Genomic DNA, 22,201 nt, shown 5'->3' on the forward strand with positions numbered 1-22,201 from the left:
CCCAGGACAGAAAAGACATTAAGCACTTTCCTTACATGTGATTGGCCCTGATTTGATCCCGAGCACATATGATCTCACTGGTATTGTCAGGAACAATCCCTGAGTACAGAGACAGTAATAACTCCTGAGCATTACTTGAGTGTGCTCCCCAAACAAACAAACAAACAACTATACAATCAACTTCTTTAACCCCACGTACCTTTAAACCCAGGTTTTTTTTTTTTTTTTTTTAAACAGGCAGTATATTACTTGTTCTTTTCTCCACACATTAGCCTCTTCATTAAAAGCCAGGGGAGTCTGCTACACTATGGAATGGTGGCTGGAATCTTCCCCCCCCCCCAAAAGCAACTCTTTTTTTCTCATCCAATACACACAATGTAGAGAGAATACCTGGAGGTGTGATAGACTCCCCCAATGCCATCAGGATTGAATAATCTAAAACCTATCACAAATTCTTCTCACCCCTCCCTAGAGGGTAGGTTCTGAGAGGTTGGTCATGTGAGGTTCCCCACAGTGTGAGGCTTCCTGTCGCTCAGAGTTTGTATATAATCATGGCTGAACCCACCTGTATCCTCCATCCCCACAGTGAAGGTGGTGTGGTTTTAGTCATCCTGGGGAATTAAAAATGTGCTGATGGCTGGAATTCAGCCCAGACCAATTCAAACGGAATCGCTGGTATTTTAAAATGCTAGGATATTATTTTAAAGCTCCTCCATGCATTTGGATCATAGGTGGAGAGCCTCTCACAAGAATGTGGGACTTTAATCTTAACCTGAAGGTGCCCAAGATGCACTATTATATGCTACCAATTATGCCCCCTCTCCCAGAGATACCCCTCTGCTTTAAGATCTCTTTTTCCTGTAAACTCCAGCAGCTCCTAAGATGCCCTACTCTCTGCAGGAATTTTTCGGTCATATTGTTTGTGATAGGACAAGCAACCAGGGGCACATGGTCCTGTGTGAAGGACCTCCGTCAATAGACACTATGGTCCCAAACAGACCCCAAATGATATCAGAATTTAGAGCCCGCAGAGTCAATCCTGCAATTGTGATCAGGTTGCAGGCTGAGCTTTTCTGGCCAACATGGATTGGATTCCAAGTTCAGAGTTGAGCAAGGGCTATGCTAGGACCTAGTTACAGACTCCTCTGGATGCTCTCAGCCCACTATTAGCCTCTCCTGTGGCATTGATGCCCCTCCCCCACAATCAAGTGACCAAGAACAAAACATAATCACATGCCTAGAGTATATAAAATCAGAGTCTTACTGAAATATCTGGTTAAAAGCGTCCTCCTTTTGCTAGAAGCTGTCCGCTGCATAATGAAGTTGGCAGTCTATGTGCAAATTTCTTGCGGGTCTTTTTTAGAACCAACCAACCACATCCTCAAACAGACAAGTTAATTCCTGTTTCCAGTAACAGGAGATCAGCATCTATAGAAAAGAAATATATTTAGAATGCCCTTTATCTAGTGTTTTCTTGGATTCAACCAGAAGCTTTGCTTTAAGGAATTAGTCCTTCCAATGCAAATGTATCTTGGGGTGTTGAGTGGTATTGAGTGGGATTATGGGGAACGCTGGTGGTCTAGGGGTCTCTGAGTACCTTAGTTCTTCTAGTCTGCAAAAAGGGAACAAGAATGGTGCTCCTTCTCAGATTGGATGGCTCAGACAGCAGCACATAAATATAGGGTCTCACTGCATCCCAGATGTTGCGCTTGCTATCTAAATCAGCTGAGTTGGGTTTTGAAGATGTTGTGCTTTTGGGAGAATTTGACAAAGAGGCCCAGACACCAACCTGTACTCAGAAGGCATGACCTGTAGGATGCTCTTCATCAGATATGCAGTCCTAGGAGTGGGGAGATTGAGGTCCCCTTTCTCGATGCCAGAGAGACCCAGTACCAGGATCTTCACTCCTGGTCAGTGGTACTGAGTGTAAACTCTCATTCTACTTCCAGATAGTTGTGAAAAATCACTAGGGAAATGCCAGTCATGGGACATTGCTCTGGTACCATCTTTCTCAATGACTGAAAATCTGTGAACTTGCTGGGATAGTTTGAAGGAATAGAGGGAAAATACAGATAAGGGAGTGGTCAGGCTGTGCTTCTGTTGAATTTCTCAGAGCAATTCAGAGCAGAGACCCATGGGCTTGAGAGGGAAATTGCTGGTCCAGAGCAGCAAAACCCACATTGGAGATGCCTATCTAAATAGTGCAAAGTGAGAAAGTAGATTCCTGAGGTCTAGAGACTGAGAATTAGCCAGAACTAGGATGCTGGAGGTGTGAAAAGGTCCATGACACTGTGAAAGTCAGGTGGCTGTGTTTCCCTTGTGTCTCTGTGTCCCATATAATCAGGAAGGGTCAGGGAAAAAGAGGAAGATAAAAGGAAACAGTATAAAGGACAGTGCCTGTTTGTGATCTAATGCAGCAGGCTTTTATTTTTTAATGAATTTATTGAGTCTTGGGCTACACACTGTGGTGCTCAGAAGTTACTCCTGGCTCTGCACTTAAAAATTGCTCCTGGCAGGCTGGGGGAGTATATGAGATGCTGGGAATCAAACAGGGTCTGTCCTGGGTCAGTCACATGCAAGGCAAATGCCTTATTGCTGTGCTATCTCTCTGGCCCCAAGAGTTGGGGTTTTAGATTAAATAAAAAATAAAAAAACCCACCTGAATTATGTCTGGTATTTGTTTTTTGTCTCAGCAGTGTGAATTTGGATGTTCCACTAAATAAGGTTATTTGGTTTAGCAAATAAAAATATAGGATGCCCAGTCATTAGGCCATGATAAGTGTGTTTCTTACATCGAACGAAGCATAACCTCTACTGAAAAGTATTCAGGGGCCAGAGAGACACTTGTCTTGCACACAACCAATCTGGATTTGATACCCAGCATGACCCATGGTGCCTCAAGCCCTGCTATGAGTGATCCTTAAGTGTAGGTTCAGGAGTAAGCCCTGAGCATGGCTTGGTGTGGCTCCCAAACAAAACAAATAAAAATTCAACAAGAAAACAAGAAAAGGTTTTCACCATAGCTCTAAAATTTAAATTTTAGTCTGGCCACCTTAGTCTTTCTGAACAACCATTTTTGTCTTTTTTGAATAGAGGAGAATCAGGTAAGACACCTTTAATTGTTGGGAAAGAAAAAAATCATTTAAAAATACTTTAAAAATGAGGGTTGGGGGTGGAGCCACAAAAAATGAGGGTTGATTTATTTGATCCTTCAGTGAGAAAGGCCTTACTACATGGACTTTAAGTATCCAGTATTTTGAAGTCAAGCCAATCTTGTTCTGTTCAGTTCTGTCTGCTACTAAGTCTTCTGCTTCATTTACAGAAAGGGAGCTTCATATAAAACAGTTCTGGGCCTCAGTTCTAGGAACTCATATCCTAGAACTCATGGAACAAGAAAAGTGAGTCTGCCTTTCAGTGTCTTTTTCTGAAGTGCTGGGAAGCTGTCCACCCCCTAATTACTTATATGTCTGTTTTTGCCTCACGACCTTGGCTGGGCCATCAATCTGTCTCTGAGACAACCTGCTGGCTGGGGCTGAAGCAACTTTGTCTTATCCTAGGAGCTGAGTGGAGCTGCCGGCACAAGCCATCTTGTCAGACTAGATGGTAGGGCCTTGGGACTGAGGGGAAGGAAGAAGTCATATACATGTGTGTGTATGAGAGGCCAGGTAAACATTCCCCTTGGACATGCCCATTTTCTTTACTTTTCCCCCAAGATTCTCCCTGCCCCTTCTGGCCTAGTTGATGGTATAGACTTAGCTCTACCATCAAAGATTCTAGGGCTTCCCCTGGGAGATTCAAGCTGGGTTTCTGTTCTAGTCGAGCCATATATCCTGGGCAGGTACCCGCTTATCACCGTAACATTGGATTGGGGTGTGTATGTATGTCTATAAGCCTTGTGGAGGGTATGAGGGGACCAAGAAGGGTCAGATTGGAGGAATAACTTTGGCAGCCTCTTCTGGCAATGGGGGTGGCAGAGTCCTGGGGATGGGCCTGTGCTTTGGGGAAAAGATAGATGGCAGGTGGAGTCTGGTTAGTAGCTCAGAGGGGTAGAATAATCTCCCAGTCATCCACACCATCCCTGCCCTGTCCTCAGGCCCTGTCTTAGTTGTTCACATTCCAGCTACACTCAGCACTGCTGGGGATTGATTTGGTCCTGAGGAGAAGTAGAGTTCAGGGCAGCAGTGGACAGAAAGCTAGAGATGACTCAGCCAGGAGCTTTGTTGGCTGGCAACCACCCAGCTTACCTAGGGGCTGGGTGCCAGGAGACTCTGATCTTGGACCCAGCCCAGCATGTCTGGCACCAGATATCATCGCATCCTTAGCATCATCAGCAATGGCAGTAATGACACCCAGCACTTAGTGGGCATTGCTTGCTGCTCCAAAAATTTACTGGCGGCACCCAGAGACAAGGCAATGCGTCTGGGAGTCTCCCCAAGACACACCATGGAAGTGGGCATGAAGGGCTCATCCCAGGGTATTTGCTGCAACCTACTCTCATACCCCTGATGTTCTGGCCTGACCTGGCAAGTTGTTCCCCTTCAGCTCAGCTGGCAGCGTTTGTGGATCAGGATAGGGGGGAGCCCCTATCATCTCAGTGTGGATGATGGACACGGCAAGTGTCCCCCAGGTTGAATTTCTGTGTCTCGCCCCTCCTGGACCCGCTCACCTGGTTCGGGCAGTAGGATGCCTCCGTCTTGGCCTTGACCAGAGCCTGCCTGGGGATCCTTTCTCAGGGCACCTCCAGAAGGGCTCTGTCTTCTCACCCTGCCCGGCCTTGGCCTTGGCCCTGCCCCTGAGCCCTCACGTGATGACCGAGCAGGCTGAGGACATTGCAGCACCGGGAGGCAGCCGGCCCTGCTGAACATGGTCAATCCGGTCCAGGCTCCCTGGCTCCTCTGTGCCCCTAGGGAGGTTCCGTTGATGGCCTGCCTGGGATTGCTCAGAGATTGCAGCAGCCTGGGCGCAGGATCTGTTTCCCAGGGAACCGACCTCTGTAGGACTGACACAGGCCCGGCCTTGCCTTGGTGCCGTGCTCCCTCTGGCGGGCACCGGCGAGCAGTATATCTCAAACCCTGGACCACTCTGCTTTCTCAATCCTTCTGGGTTCCTCCCTCACCTGCAGCCTCCAGGGCTTCCCCAGGCATTGCATTCACAGTGTTGCAAAGTCGCAGGTCTACAATTTGCAGGCCCACTTCTGTTGTCTTCACTCTGGGGGAGGAAGTCGCAGGCAGAAGTGGCACCTTCAGGCTGCAGAGAGGATCCCAAAACACTGCCAGCGCTGCTGACTTCACCCATTTTTGCAAACTGGGAAACTGAGGCTAGAAAGGATGTTGAGCCCTGTCACAGAGCCCACGTGCTCTTCCCCTCCACCTTCCTGCAACGCAAGCTGCAGTCTCAGCGAGAACTTCTTCCCACATCTTCATGTACATTATGCATTTTCATGTACATAAAAAAAAAAGAAATTTATTTGTATCAGGTGGAATATAAATCATCTTTTTTTTTATTTTTAAATCATCTTAAAAACATACCCCAGTGTGTTTTTAACTTTCTTTTGGTCCGAGTTTGCATCTAGATTTAAAATTAAATTGGGGACCTGAGAGAATCTAGGGGATAAAGTGCTGGCCTTGCACTCATCAAGTTGACCCCCGTTCAAATCCCTAGCAGTTTATATGATCCCCGGAGCACTGCAAAGGGTCAATCCTGAGTACCACTGAGTGTGGCTCCAAATCTATTGCACTCTTGTCCTCCCAATTCAGGCAGCAAATGGCAGAGAACACAATTGTGTTTAATGCTCAGCATGTTGGATCTAGGTGCAATGAGCCTAAAGAAATCTTTCCGTTTCCAGGTGACTGGTTGGTGACACAGCAAGCAATTTCCCCCCAGCTTCTGGGGGGGGGGGCAAAAAACTCCCCAGAAATCAGGATATCTCCAGCAGCTTCTGGAAGCCTCTCCCCAGTGAACCCCAACCATCATAAATTTAGTCAGAAACTCCTTATAACATTAACTAAAAGTTCTATGAGAACGTCTTTGTTTTCACATATCAAGGCTGTTTTGGTTTTCTATTTGCTGTAAGGAAAAAAGGGCCACATAGTTTTAGTTGATGCTATTGAAGTCTTGGATGGGGATCTAGGGTTTTCTCTTTCTTTCTTTCTTTCTTTCTTCCTTCCTTCCTTCCTTCCTTCCTTCCTTCCTTCCTTCCTTCCTTCCTTCCTTCCTTCCTTCCTTCCTTCCTTCCTTCCTTCCTTCCTTCCTCCCTCCCTTCCTCCCTCCCTCCCTCCCTTCCTTCCTTCCTTCCTTCCTCCCTTCCTCCCTCCCTCCCTCCCTCCCTCCCTCCCTCCCTTCCTTCCTTCCTTCCTTCCTTCCTTCCTTCCTTCCTTCCTTCCTTCCTTCCTTCCTTCCTTCCTTCCTTCCTTCCTTCCTTCCTTCCATCCTCCCTCCCTTCCTCCCTTCCTCCCTCCCTCCTTTCCTTCCTTCCTTCCTTCCTTCCTTCCTTCCTTCCTTCCTTCCTTCCTTCCTTCCTTCCTTCCTTCCTTCCTTCCTTCCTTCCTTCCTTCCTTCCTTCCTTCCTTCTTTCTTTCTTTCTTTCTTTCTTTCTTTCTTTCTTTCTTTCTTTCTTTCTTTCTTTCTTTCTTTCTTTCTTTCTTTCTTTCTTTCTTTCTTTCTTTCTTTCTTTCTTTCTTTCTTTCTTTCTTTCTTTCTTTCTTCTTCTTTCTTCTTCTTTCTTTCTCTCCTTCTTTCTCTCCTTCTTTCTTCCCTCCCTCCCTCCCTCCCTCCCTCCCTCCCTCCCTCCCTCCCTCCCTCCCTCCCTCCCTCCCTCCCTCCCTCCCTCCCTCCCTCCCTTCCTTCCTTCCTTCCTTCCTTCCTTCCTTCCTTCCTTCCTTCCTTCCTTCCTTCCTTCCTTCCTTCCTTCCTTCCTTCCTTCCTTCCTTCCTTCCTTCCATTTGAACTTGCAGCAATGATGAGTGGAAGAAAACGAAGACCTATACCAGTCATTGTGACTGTAATGGCGATTATGGCCACAAGATGGCGTTCTCAGCACGCTACTTGGGGGCATGGTTGGGATTCCCCACCCTCCTCCCCAATCACTCAGGCTTAGTGGGAGGAAGCCTTTTGTGGGAGCTCTAAGGAGCTCCTTGAACCTGGAAATCATACTTCTGGGGGCTTTGGGGCTGGATGATAATATGGTAAGTAAGGTGTGTGTAACAAATTTTAGACTCCCCTGCTCTCTCAAGCTCCCAATTTAATTTTAAACCTATATGCAAGTCCGGACAAAAGAATAAAAAACACGGATAGTTTTTAAGATGATTTATCACTTGATACAAATGAATTGTGTCACCTGATACAAATAAATTTTTTTTCTCGTGTACATGAAAGTGCATAATGTACAAGATGTGGGAAGTTCACCTACCTGCGGCCACTGCTAGTGACCCTGATTCACCAGGACCACCCAGTTTCACATTGCTAGTGAACAGCTGCCTGAGATTTTCGGAGGGAGCAGCCATGAGACAGAGATATTAAGACTTTTTTTTTTTTTTTTTTTTTTTTTTTTGGTTTTTGGGCCACACCCGGTAACGCTCAGGGGTTACTCCTGGCTATGTGCTCAGAAGTTGCTCCTGGCTTGGGGGACCATATGGGACACCGGGGGATCGAACCGCGGTCCGTCCAAGGTTAGCGCAGGCAAGGCAGGCACTTTACCTTTAGCGCCACCGCCCGGCCCCCAGATCTTTAGGCCCCCAGATATTAAGACTTTGGTCTGCTCCAGAAGTTGAAGTCAAGATTTACATTGTGCATGCTGGGAGGGGATTGAATATGGACAAGGCGCTGCTTTACCGGGGCCCTACTAGGCCAGCTGCAAGTGCATGGCTGCCCAGGCAGTGAAAGTTGGGCAGAATCTGCTCTGCAGGCCTACATACTGTTTGTGGCCCTAGGTTGCCCCAGTATTTTTGGGTTCTGCACAGGCTAGCGCTCTAAGATGAAGGAGAAGCAACTGTCTTCGCTTTGGGCCTGTGAGAATAGCACTATGAGCTGCAGAGATGCCCTAGATTTTAGAGTGCAGGTGGACCTAGACACCCACAAACATTCTTTGTCCGTGTAATCTTAAGTATATAAAGGAGAGAAAAGGTAAAGAGAGAGAGAGAGACAGACAGACAGACAGACAGACAGACAGACAGAGACAGAGACAAAGAGAGGGAGGAAGAGAGAAACAAAGAGAGAGGGAGGGAGAGGTAGAGATGAGAGAGAGGAAGAGAAAGACAGAGAGGATGAGGGAGGAAGAGAGAAAGAAACAGAGTGACAGAAACAGAGAAAGGGAGAGAGGAAAAGAGAAAGAGAGAGGAAAGGAGAGGGGGGAGAGGGAGAGAGACAGAGAGATGGGGAGGAAGAAAGAGAGAGAGGGAGAGTAAGAAAGAGAGGGAGAGTTAGAAAGAGGGAGAGAGAGAGAGAGAGAGAGAGAGAGAGAGAGAGAGAGAGAGAGAGAAAGAGAAAGAGAAAGAGAGAGAGAGAGAAACTGGAGCTACTAAACTCCTGGAACTTGGGTCTTTCTCTCCAGCCCTGTCCACAAAAAAATGTTATTTGAGCTACACAGGAAAAAGGCTGGCATGGAACTTGGGTCTTTCTCTCCAGCCCTGTCCACAAAAAAATGTTATTTGAGCTACACAGGAAAAAGCTGGCATGGATTTCAAGTCTCTTCAAATCTGTGTCTTGCTTGTCTCAATGTCCTCACTCATCTATGGGATTTAAGAAAACTAAAAGACATTATTGTAATAATACCCAGAGACAATAGAGATGAGGGCTCTAAGGACCAACTCACAATATGAAGTTCACCACAAAGTGTGGTGAGTGCAGTTAGAGAAATAACTACACTGACAACTATGGTGACAATGTCAATGAGTGAAAGAAATAGAATACCCGTCTCAAATAAAGGCAGGGAGGGGATGGAGATGGGGGCATTGGTGATGGGAATGTTGCACTGGTGAAGGGCGGGTGTTTATGACTGAAACCCAACTACAATCATGTTTATAATCATGTTGTTTAAATAATATAATTAATGAAAATGTTTCTTCACCAATTTCTACTCTAGAGAAACTTGTGTTCTCTCTTAAACACACTCTTTCCCCTTTCTCTTCCCTTCTACTTTCTAAATAAGTTTGAATAAAAACTAAAAACTATCTTGCTTCACAGAAAGAAAGAAAGAAAGAAAGAAAGAGAAAGAAAGAAAGAAAGAAAGAAAGAAAGAAAGAAAGAGAAATAGAAAAGAGCTGGCAAAGGGCCAGGGATATGATTCTATAGGAAAGCATGTGCCCTGTATGTGGTAGGCTTTGAGTTTAATCCCAGACATGGCATGGGAAAACCAGAATTATACCAGACAGTGCTCAGGCAGACCCCAAGAATGGTCAAGATCGACCCCTACATAAATCTTTTAAATTTGTTTAAAGCAAATAAAATTTAGTTTGATAATGTATTTAACACAAGATGCTCAAAATGTCATTTTGACATAGAGTCAAGATGAAGAGGTAACAGAAGAAGTCTTTCCTTTTGCTACTCTGTCTTCCAGACTGAGTTTGTGTTCTTCATTCACAACACGTCTCATCTTGGACATGAGGTTGTCACTGTAAATATTTCATTTGTATTTATAGTTCATAAAATTTAGAGTCGGGGAAAGAGACTTCACTTACCCACATTCTTCCTGCCATATGTGAAGGCTTTTGGGTATTGTCTGACAACTTTCAAATTCAAATTTATTTCAATACAAATGTTTGCTGCCAATTTCAACTGCTTAGTAGCCAGGGGAGGAAGCCCACTGAGTTGGTCAGCTCAGCACTATACTCTTAGAAAGTTAAATATGTCCATAAAAACTAAGAGGAACTAGTTAAAAATAGAATTTTTTTTTGAGCCATATCTGACAATGCTCAGGGATATAGACTCCTGGCTCTAAACTCAAGAATTACTCTTGGTAATTACTCTTGGAATTACTCATGGGGGCCATATGGGATGCTAGGGATTGAACCTGGATCAACCTTGTGCAAGGCAAATATGCCCTATCCTCTTTACAAGAGGAAGAGAACATGTTTAAACCAGTAGAGGGAAATAAAGACCAAAAATATAAATAATGAATTTTTCTACTTATTTACAGTCCCCCTTTCTGTTTATTTTCAACTCCCTAATTTGGAGATTAAGAAAAGCAGGTAGAGACCAGAGCTGTAGATTTGATTGAGCAAAAGTCTCATGATGAGTTTGGTTTTGTGAATTTTGAGTTCATGCCTGTGTTCCTGGCTTACCTGGATGTAAGAGAATCACCATATGTCTGTTAAAATGGCGTGTTACTTACTCTTTCTTACTCGAAATGATGACTTTAATATGATTTTCCCCCCTTAAGAATATTCTACTCTGGCAAAAGCCGGCTCCCTGTGTGTGACACCAGGCGGGGAAAATCCACGAAAGTACACCGGCCCAGTGGGGCCCAACTGTGAAAAATTGTGAGTGTGACCTGTATATGTCTGTCTACTGTCCTCTTGCATGAAACTCTTGCGAGTGGGGCAAAAAGAGGCTCCAGAAAACTCGCTCGCCCAGAGGCCATTTTCAGGGAGGGACTACAGAGCATGAAAACCAGCAAGCCTTTGCAAAAGCCGGCTCCCTGTGTGTGACACCAGGCAGGGAAAATCCACGAAAGTACACCGGCCCAGTGGGGCCTAACTGTGAAAAACTGTGAGTGTGACCTGTATATGTCTGTCTACTGTCCTCTTGCATGAAACACTTGCGAGTGGGGCAAAAAGAGGCTCCAGAAAACTCGCTCGCCTAGAGGCCATTTTCAGGGAGGGACTACAGAGCATGAAAACCGGCAAGCCTTTGCAAAAGCCGGCTCCCTGTGTGTGACACCAGGCAGGGAAAATCCGCGAAAGTACACCGGCCCAGTGGGGCCCAACTGTGAAAAACTGTGAGTGTGACCTGTATATGTCTGTCTACTGTTCTCTTGCGTGAAACTCTTGCGAGTGGGGCAAAAAGAGGCTCCAGTGGAGCACGGCCGTGTAGCGAAGCGGAGCGGCCATGCACTCTTTTTAAGGAAAGAACACCATTGCAACAAGAAGGAAAAATCACACTAAGAACGGCGCTATATCACAGAAGCAAACATTTCTCTCCGGACTGTCTTCTCTGTTGCATGCTCGGGCCTAAGATTTGACCCAGTGTGAGGCTTCATCCACGGAGGACTCCCCTCCCTTAGAGGCAAGTCAGCCCATCCAGAAAGGGAGGAGCCAGAGGAGTGTGCTGCCTGCATCATATAGACAATGAATACCACCACAACACGTAGAAAAACCCACAATACAAGTGTGACAATGGGGAAACAACGCAGGCCAGCATCAGACATAGAGAATGAAGATGACAATTCTGAGGACAAGATAATGACCAACCAACTAATCAACCTCTCAGATAAGGACTTTAGACTAGCAATATGGAAGATGCTCAAAGAACTCCAAGAAACCATGGATCGAGTTGAACAGAACACTAATAAGAACCAAGAAAATATGAAGACAGAAATCACAAAACTCCGAACTGAAATAACACGTCAACTAAAAGGACTGAAAAAGTCAGTAAACGAAGTGAATGACAAAATGGATAAGCCTGGGACAGGGTATCAGAAGCTGAGAATAGACTTGGTGCTGTGGAGATGAGATACATAACAATTCCATACAGCAGGAGAGATTGGACAAAAATCTTAAAGCAAATGAGCAGACAATGGAAAAATTAGTCAAAGAATGGGAACAGATGAAAATAGAAGTCTATGATAAGATCAACAGAAACAACTTAAGAATCATTGGAGTCCCAGAGACCCAGGAAGAAAATTTCCAGGAAGAATCAATGGTCAAGAACATCATTAAAGAGAAACTTCCAGAGCTAAAGAATATATGTGATCAAATCCTGCATGCCCGAAGAGTACCAACCAAAAGAGACCCCAGAAAAACCACCCCAAGACACATCCTAGTCACAATGACAAATCCCACAGATAGAGACAGAATTCTGAAAACAGCAAGATCAAAAGGGGAAATCACGTTCAAGCAAGCTTCCCTGAGATTTACAGCAGACCTGTCACCAGAAACACTCAATGCCAGAAAGTAGTGGTGGGATATTGTGACAAGACTGAATGAAATGAATGCTTCACCCAGAATACTATACCCAGCAAAACTCACTTTCTGGTTTGACGGAAGAATACATGATTTCACAGACAAAAAACAGCTCAGAAACTTCACAGACACAAAACCAGTCTTAAGAGAAAAACTGAAAACCTAATCTAAGACAAGACTACCCAAAAGACACACCAAATTTTGAAATAAAGATGGCGTTAAATCCCAGGACAATTCTTTCTCTCAACATCAATGGACTAAATGCACCAGTCAAGAGACACAGAGTGGCTAAATGGATCAAAAAACTCAATCCAACCTTCTGCTGCCTACAAGAAACGCACCTGAATAGTCAGAACAAACATAGACTCAAAATAAAAGGCTGGAGAAAAATTATCCAAGCAAACAACACCCATAAAAAAGCTGGAGTGGCCATACTAATATCAGATAATGCAAACTTTATACTCAGGAAGGTTGTAAGGGACAAAGATGGACATTTTATATTAATCAAGGGGTATGTAGAGCAGGTAGAATTCACTCTCCTAAACATATATGCACCGAATGAGGGGCCAGCAAAATATTTAATACAACTGTTGACAAGTCTGAAAAATAATATCAACAACAACACAATAATTGTGGGGGACCTTAACACGGCTTTGTCAACACTAGATAGGTCAACCAGACTGAAACCCAACAAGAATATACTAGACCTGAGGAGAGAAATGGAAGAAAGAGGCCTAGTGGATATATATATATAGAGGACACTCCATCCCCAGAAACCTGGATACACATTCTTCTCCAATGTACATGGGACATTCTCCAGGATAGACTACATGCTGGCACATAAAACATACCTCCATAAGATCAAGAGGATAGAAATTTTGCAGACTACCTTTGCTAGCCACAAGGCTCTGAAATTATTTGTGAACTCCAAAGGGACTCAGAAGAAACACTTTAACAACTGGAAGTTAAACAGCCTCATGCTCAATAACCAGTGGGTCCAAGATGAAATCAAGGAGGAAATAAAAAGGTTCCTGGAAACAAATTACAATAAAGACACAAACTATCAGAACTTATGGGACACAGCAAAAGCAGTACTGAGAGGAAAATTTATAGCTCTGCAAGCACATCAGGAGGGAAGAAGGAGCTTACCTGAGTAGCTTAATGACACAGCTAATAGAACTAGAAAATGCTCAACAAAAGGACCCAAGAATAGGAAGACAGAAGGAAATAACAAAGCTGAGAGCAGAAATCAATGAAGTGGAAACTCAAAAAACAATCCGAAAGATCAACGAAAGCAGAAGTTGGTTCTTTGCAAAAATAAACAAGATTGATAGACCACTGGCAAACCTAACAAAGAAAGAGAGAGAGAGAAACTTGATAACTCGTATCAGGAATGAAAAAGGAGAGATCACTACTGATATGACAGATTCAAAGGGTAATCAGAAACTACTTTGAAAAACTCTACGCCACTAAAAATGAGAACCTGGAAGAAATGGATAAATTCTTGGACTCTTATAATCTTCCACAGTTGAAGGAAGAGGATGTAGCATATCTAAACACCCCCATCATCATTGATGAAATTAAAACAGTAATCAAATGTCTGCCGAAAAACAAAAGCCCAGGTCCAGATGGATTCACTAATGAATTCTATCAAACTTTCCAAGAGGAACTACTGCCAATCTTGGCAAGACTCTTTCATGAAATTGAACAAACAGAAACACTTCCAAATAGCTTTTATGAAGCAAACATCACCATGATACCTAAACCAGACAGAGATGCTACAAAGAAAGAAAATTACAGACCAATATCGCTGAGGAATGCAGATGCAAAGATCCTCAACAAAATCCTGGCAAATAGGATTCAATGCCTCGTTAAGAAGATCATCCACTACGATCTAGTAGGTTTCATCCCAGGAATGCAAGGCTGGTTTAACATCCGTAAATCTATCAACATAATACACAACATCAATAACAAGAAAAATAAAAACCACATGATCATATCAATAGATGCAGAGAAAGCATTTGATAAGGTCCAACACCCATTCTTGATCAAAACTCTCAGCAAGATGGGAATGGAGAGAACCTTTCTCAATATAGTTAAGGCCATCTACCACAAGCCAGTGGCAAATATTATCCTTAATGGAGAAAAACTAAAAGCCTTCCCTCTAAATTCTGGCACAAGACAAGGCTGTCCTCTCTCACCACTCCTATTCAACATAGCACTGGAAGTACTTGCTATAGCGATTAGGCAAGAAAAGGATATCAAGGGAATCCAGATAGGAAAGGAAGAAGTCAAGCTCTCACTGTTCGAAGATGACATGATACTCTACATAGAAAACCCTAAAGACTCTATCAAAAAGCTTCTAGAAACAATAGACTCATATAGCAAGGTGGCAGGCTACAAAATTAACACACAAAAATCAATGGCCTTTCTATACACCAATAGTAATAAGGATGAAATGGACATTAAGAAACAACCCCATTCACAATAGTGCCACACAAACTCAAATATCTTGGAATCAACTTGACTAAATATGTGAAGGACCTATACAAGGAAAGCTATAAAACTCTGCTCCAAGAAATAAGAGAGGACACACGGAAATGGAAACGCATACCCTGCTCATGGATTGGCAGGATTAACATCATCAAAATGGCAATACTCCCCAAGGCATTATACAGAATTAATGCCATCCCTCTAAAGATACCTATGACATTCTTCAAAGAAGTGGATCAGGCACTTTTGAAATTCATTTGGAACAATAAACACCCTCGAATAGCTAAAGCAATCATTGGGAAAAAGAATATGGGAGGAATTACTTTCCCCAACTTTAAACTGTACTACAAAGCAATAGTTATCAAAACAGCATGGTATTGAAATAAGGACAGGTCCTCAGATCAGTGGAATAGGCTTGAATACTCAGAAAATGTTCCCCAGACATACAATCACCTAATTTTTGATAAAGGAGCAGGAAATCCTAAATGGAGCAGGGAAAGCCTCTTCAACAAGTGGTGTTGGCACAATTGGATAGCCACTTGCAAAAAATTGAACTTAGACCCCCAGCTAGCATCATGTACGAAGGTAAAATCCAAATGGATTAAAGACCTCGATATCAGCCCCAAAACCATAAGATATATAGAACAGCACATAGGCAAAACACTCCAGGACATTACAGGCATCTTCAAGGAGGAAACTGCACTCTCCAAGCAAGTGAAAGCAGAGATTAACAGATGGGAATATATTAAGCTGAGAAGCTTCTGCACCTCAAAGGAAATAGTGCCCAGGATACAAGAGCCACCTACTGAGTGGGAGAAACTATTCACCCAATACCCATCAGATAAGGGGCTAATCTCCAAAATATACAAGGCACTGACAGAACTTTACAAGAAAAAAACATCTAACCCCATCAAAAAATGGGGAGAAGAAATGAACAGACACTTTGACAAAGAAGAAATACACATGGCCAAAAGACACATGAAAAAATGTTCCACGTCACTAATCATCAGGGAGTTGCAAATCAAAACAACGATGAGATACCACCTCACACCCCAGAGAATGGCACACATCACAAAGAATGAGAACAAACAGTGCTGGCGGGGATGTGGAGAGAAAGGAACTCTTATCCACTGCTGGTGGGAATGCCGTCTAGTTCAACCTTTATGGAAAGCGATATGGAGATTCCTCCAAAAACTGGAAATCGAGCTCCCATATGATCCAGCTATACCACTCCTAGGAATATACCCTAGAAACACAAAAATACAATACAAAAACCCCTTCCTTACACCTATATTCATTGCAGCACTATCTACCATAGCAAGACTCTGGAAACAACCAAGATGCCCTTCAACAGACGAATGGCTAAAGAAACTGTGGTACATATACACAATGGAATATTATGCAGCTGTCAGGAGAGATGAAGTCATGAAATTTTCCTATACATGTATGTACACGGAATCTATTATGCTGAGTGAAATAAGTCAGAGAGAGAGAGAAAAACGCAGAATGGTCTCACTCATCTATGGGTTTTAAGAAAAATGAAAAACACCCTTGTAATAATAATTTTCAGACACAAAAGAGAAAAGAGCTGGAAGTTCCAGCTCACCTCAGGAAGCTCACCACAAAGAGTAATGAGTTTAGTTAGGGAAATAACTACATTTTGAACTGTCCTAATAATGAAAATGTATGAGGAAAATGGAGAGCCTGTCTAGAGTACAGGCGGGGGTCGGGTGGGGAGGAGGGAGACTTGGGACATTGGTGATGGGAATGTTGCACTGGTGATGGGTGGTGTTCTTTACATGACTGAAACCCAAACACAATCATGTATGTAATTAAGGTGTTTAAATAAATTAAAAAAAACCCGAACATTCTACTCTTTCTGTTTCAACCAGAACTTCCATTGATTCAACTTCTTCTCCAAAGCCCACCACCCTGAACACTGAAAGATAAAGCTCTTTCTTTTCTGCCATACATGTGTGGTCATGTTTTAAATATTCCTAATGATATGAAATAATATAGATTCAGGAAAAAGCTTTATTGATATTAAAAATGGTGGTTTTAAGACAATAAATGACCAAGTATGGCAATATATAAGTATTAAACCTATGAATATCCAATAATAAATTCTGAAAAGAAACAAATTTAAACTATTGACATGAGAATTTGACAAACTGCAATGATAGTAAAATTTTTAAAATAACCCTTGCAAATGGGCCAACCAGTAGAACCACAATCAGATGGTGGAAAGCAAGACTTTGGACAATATACAAAGCAAGCTTGATATAATACTGATGAATAGATCTTTACCTGCTAACTGCATTTGCGATCATATTACTCAAAAGTTCTCTACTATAATGTAATATCACTAGATATAAATAATAAAAAGGCAGAAATGAAAGACATATATTGGAACATTGAAAAACACATGACTAATTTGAGTCTCAAAGGAAATAATGGAAAGGGAAAAATGAAGTCTTAAGAACTGAATGTAGCATAGCCAACACAAACAAGCTGAAGAGAAGGCAGTGTGCAGTGAGTTCTTTTGTTTTTCTTTCCAAAGTTTAGGTTCTTACTGGATCAGAGAAATAGATTCTACACACTGTGAGTACAATGAATTCAACCCGATTATTCCAAAACCCTGTATTTCCATGCTCCTAGAGTATCTATTTTTACAGTTTTAAGCCATTGTCATTGCTGATGAGTTTAAGTTGTATATTCAGAGCTTCTCTTCACTGCCCTAGAAGCTCCCTAGCTGTCATCCTAAACATGACTCCAATCTGTCTTAAGCTAATTTCTCTAGTTCTTGTCAGTAAATCCTACCATCCACACTAAATTGAACCCAAAAGCTTAGATGACACTATCCCTCCTCCCACTATGCTTTTGTTGCTGTAGGGAGTGGGGATGGCACATCTGGTTGCTGGGTTTTAATTTTTGAAAGAAGTAAATTGTTTATTTTTAAAAAAGCATTTTAAATTGCTATGCAGAGCTCCTGAAAGATTGTGTTGACATGTAAAGACTTGAAGGACTGACGTAAAATCTGCAGAAGCAAAAAAAAAAAAAAAAAAAAAAAAAGGAGGCCTAGTCCCATAGGAAATGGGACGATGTCCCAGAAAGTCTTTTACTATCTGTGGTTTGAGAGAGTATGGCAGTCAGTCCACTTTTTTCCACTGTCCCTTTTCACTTTCATTCAGGCACTGAAGCAGGATTTTTATTGGCCATGGCACTGCCTATAAATAAGTTGTACCTAAAAACAGGAGTCCAATTTTAAAATAAAATCTAATTTTAGAAGATACTAAGATATCTACTATCTTTATTTGGTAGATAAGCACAACTGTGATTTACATAGTTATTCTTAGCTGAGTTTCAAGTATACAATGTTCTATCACCTGTTCCACCACTAATGTCAACTTCCTTTACCAATGTCCTCAGGTTCCCTTTCACCCCCAGTTAGCATCTTTGACAGGTACATTAAAATTTTTTTGAGACTCTGTGGTTTAAAATACTGTTAATAATGCATTTACAAGCAAATAATTCCAATTTGATTGTTATAATTTGTATTTTATGCTTATACTATTGTTGGGTATCATTTACATTTATTTACCTCACTTCTACACTACTCAGTTAGGGATTTTTGTTTTTGTTTTTGTTTTTGGGTTATACCTGGAGGCACTCAGGGGTTACTCCTGGCTCTGTATTCAGAGTCACTCTTATCAGGCACGGGGGACCATATGGGATGCTGGGATTCAAACCGCCATCCTTCTCTGGTCTACCACTTGCAAGACAAATGCCATAACTGCCTCATCAGTTAAGGATTTTTAAAGGCAGTGACTTTTTCTTCTGAGGATGTAGCTTAGGAGCTGTTGTTTCTGCATTTTGTTAAAGACACTATTAAGTTCTATGGGCACAGTCACACTGGGCTACACTGAGTACACATTTGAGGGCCAGAACACCTGTACCTTTTTCTTTAGTTTTGGCATTGGGTTTTGAGTGATACCCAAAAGTGCTCAGGACTAACTCCCGGATTTATGCTTTCAGATAACTCCTGGTGGTGCTCAGGGTGCTAGAGAGCAAATCTGGATAGGTCTCAAAGGCAAATACCTGTTAATATATCTTTCGCCTTTAAATTTTTTTCCCCCGGTAAGGTAGTTAACATTACTATCATTCTATTTTGAATTTATTTTTTATCTTTCTTTTTCCCTTGTGTTTTCACAAGGGGCCATACCCAATAGTGTTCTGAGGCTACTCTATGCTTAGAGGGTCACTCCTTGTGGTACTGGGGGACCAAACCTGAAGCTTCCACATGCAAAGCATATGCTCAGTCCTGAGCCATTTCTCAACACCCCATCTTTTTTACTTTTGCTTTTGGCACCAACTGCTATCAATTTTAGTTGTGACATGGTGCCCTGTGCCTGCAAGGCATATGTATGCATGGCTGCAGTTTCCTGGAGACTGTGTCATTGATGGTGGCCCTGACATTCTCTAAGTTATTGAGTTTTCTATATAAATTTGGGGTGGGGTATTCTCATGACTACTAGCCAGGTGCTCTATCTCTGAGCTCTCCTGGGTGTTCAATACATTTATGCTGTGTGAATCTGTGTTATGATGGTATAGATCAAAGCTTCTTTCTTTCCTATAAATGGAGCATTTTACATCAGGGTTCAATTGCCATTCAGGAGCCTTATGTCCATAGTCATGTGTCCCACAGTTACACTTTCCAAGGGATAGGCTGTCTGAGAATATGGGAATATTCTAACTCACTCCCTAAAGGACATAGCACATAGATTCAGGGGCATAGGGTTTGGGGGCCAAAGTGCCCAGTGGGTTTCTCTGAATGTCCACTGGCAGGGCCTGTGGTTACTAGCCATTCAACAGAGCTCAGTCTCCCTGCAGGGAAGGCAGGGGATGCCGGTCTCATGCTGGGATTCGGGCTGCTCTGCAAAGTAATTTGGACAGACAGCAACTCATCTCCTCATGAAAAGTGTTCTTTTCTGAACTTCTATTCATCACATGCCAGATGCTCCCAAGATAGCCCTTCCTTCTTTCCCTACCCTGGGTGAACCTTCCTCTTCTCCAGGGAAAGACTGAGAGAGTGTGTCCACAGGTAAAGCTAGGTTTTTGCCTTGTCCCTGAGCAAGTCAGCTGCCAAACTGGCAATACCCTGTGTAAGGAATAATGAAATTCTGTGCAGAAGGAGGTGTCCAATTCCCCACTACATAAGCAAATCCTCCAAATCTCCAGCCTCTGTGGTCTCTAGGGTAGTTCTATGAAAAGATCTCTCAACTTTACAGTGGCAGTCACACTGCCTGCTTCTCACCTTACAGAATGACAAGAAACAATGAATTTTAGTTGGAGATACTCTCTTTAGTTATACAAGTAATTACCTGAAACACTCCCAAGAAGAATCAGGATAAAACAAAAACAAAACCCTTAACAACTCAACAACCGTCAGTTTGCTAAGATTTGTGCCTAACTTGGGGTTATAGATATTAATGAGAATTAATCTCTGACTCAAGCGCTTGTTGAGCAGAAAAAATGAGGTGGCAGCTGTAAGAGAAAGATTTTCTAAAATGGCTGAGCAGTAGGCAAAAGAGCAGAGCCCTGTAAGGAGGAAGAATTCTGGATTTAGATTTAGATCCCCCAATTCCATAAATGATGGGCAGTTTTTGAAACTTCCTGTTAGTATTTATTCCATCTGTGGCTATGTTTTGCCTGGGGTGCAATAATGATGTTGCTTATAGATAATGTCAAAGACTCCTCATGTGCCTGGCACTGACAATCTTCTCATGTCCTTCATACAATCAATCTGAGGAGGGTAGTATTGTGGTCCTCCCCTATCCCCAACTGCCCCAGAAAGCTTGAACTTTGAAGGAAATGGCTCTCCCAGTTCAGGCAGCTAACATAGGACAGAGACAGAAAGAGTATAGGAATCTAGGCACTCTCATCTTTGGTCAATTCACACAGCCACCAAACAGCTCCTTCACTTTTATTCTGAACAATACAAATGATCTTTTCCTTCCCAACACCTAGAGTGGTCTGTCAATGACTGTGACATTTTATCTTAGTTTTTTTTTAAATTTTATTTTATTGAAGCCATTGTGATTTACAAAGTCCTTCATAGTTGGATTTTAGACATAATCCCAACACCAGTGTCAACCACCGTCCACCAATGTTGCCAGAGTGTATCCTATACCACCACCCTTTGCCCACTGGCCTGCCAGCATAACAGGCCCAATTTAAGTTTAGATTATTATAGTTTTTTTTTTTTTTTGCTTTGGGGCCACACCTGGAGGATCTCAGGGGTTACTCCTGGCTCTGTGCTCATAAATCGCTCCTGGCAGGCTCAGGGGAAAATATGGTATGCCAGGGACCAATCGCCCTACCACTGTGCTATCTCTCTAGTCTAGTTTGGGTCTTTTGATTCTATTGCCATTGACTTTGTCTTGGCTACTTAGTTCTGTCTTTTTTTCCATCCATGTACCTGAGACCACTCGGCCCCTGACCTCCATCTTTTCTTCCCCTTGTCTTAATTTTATAGAAAAATACAGAAATATGAGGTAAAACAAAGTAATTTGTATTCCAAGGGTCCCTGAAAAAGACAGGAGCTCCTATCTAAAAGATAAAAAGGGGTGACAGTGGTTTTTTTTTTTTTTTGCATAGGTACAGACAAAGTTGGGAAAAATAGAAAAAAACCCTTATCCTGAAAAAAACAGAATGTCCCTACCTATGAAGTATCTTCCCATAAGACTCCAGACATACTAAGTTGTCTAACAGAAAGTCTTTCTTCATGGCTCCAGGAAAAGTTCTCCTCAATTATGATGCTGCAGTCAGGCTTTAGTAATTAGAGATCTTAGGTTTTGCACAGATCCTATATGTCAAAGTCAGGGTGCCACGGAGCATCTCTGGTTTCATCTCACCATTAAGTGATGAGGCAGGGAAACACACACTGGAAGCAAGTTGTTGCTATTTCCAAGTCATTATCTTGAAATTTTAAACTAAAATCTGTATTGAGCTATAACATGGAATAAGTATTGGAATATAACCTATTCCCATATCTGTATGCTACATCAGCATACTGCACTATGGGCCCCACCTGAAGCCTAGTTCCACCTTTATGTTTTGCCTTTCTCCTCATTTCTTCTGTCCCTTCCTTTTGGTCCCCATTTAAGAGAGCTTCCCATGTGTTTTCTTCCTATTATACATAGGAGTAAAACCATATTGTGTGCATTTTTGTTCCTCTGATTTGTGATATATAATTATGATGCCTTCAAAAATCACATCAGAGTATTTTCAACCCACAGAAAGTCACTCTCCACCTCAAAGTTTGCTTTCTCTCTCTTTTTTTGATATGTGTACATCATCTCATTGCTTAAAGAAGACTTGGAATCAGATCTACAAAGAACTTATCATGAAAGTCATTTCTGTAGCACAGACTCACAGAAGGATCAATAAAATACTTAAAGCTTATTTTTTTAGGAATCTTCTGGAAGCAAAAGATAATTAATCTCTATGGGAGATACAGGTACACCCACCACCCATATTTACAGCAATTATTCCCACATTTCATAGATATTTCCAGAAGCACAGAGAGGTAT

The 22,201-nt window shown here is 42.5% G+C and overlaps 1 protein-coding gene across 1 annotated transcript in view; it reads right to left on the reverse strand.

The window, feature by feature from the left end:
- The window catches only part of ARHGAP22 (Rho GTPase activating protein 22), a 217,891-nt gene extending 213,033 nt beyond the window's left edge, over positions 1-4,858 (reverse strand). Inside the window, exons 1-2 of the mRNA XM_049790658.1 lie at positions 4,667-4,858; positions 1,265-1,428 (exon numbers count right to left, since the gene is read on the reverse strand). Of these exons, the coding sequence (XP_049646615.1) occupies positions 1,265-1,316 (52 nt within the window). The 5' untranslated portion in view covers positions 1,317-1,428; positions 4,667-4,858. The remainder of the gene's footprint in view (positions 1-1,264; positions 1,429-4,666) is intronic.
- Between the last annotated feature and the right edge of the window lie 17,343 nt (positions 4,859-22,201).

The sequence above is a fragment of the Suncus etruscus genome, chromosome 17 (genome assembly GCF_024139225.1).
Source record: "Suncus etruscus isolate mSunEtr1 chromosome 17, mSunEtr1.pri.cur, whole genome shotgun sequence".
Classification (NCBI taxonomy): domain Eukaryota; kingdom Metazoa; phylum Chordata; class Mammalia; order Eulipotyphla; family Soricidae; genus Suncus; species Suncus etruscus.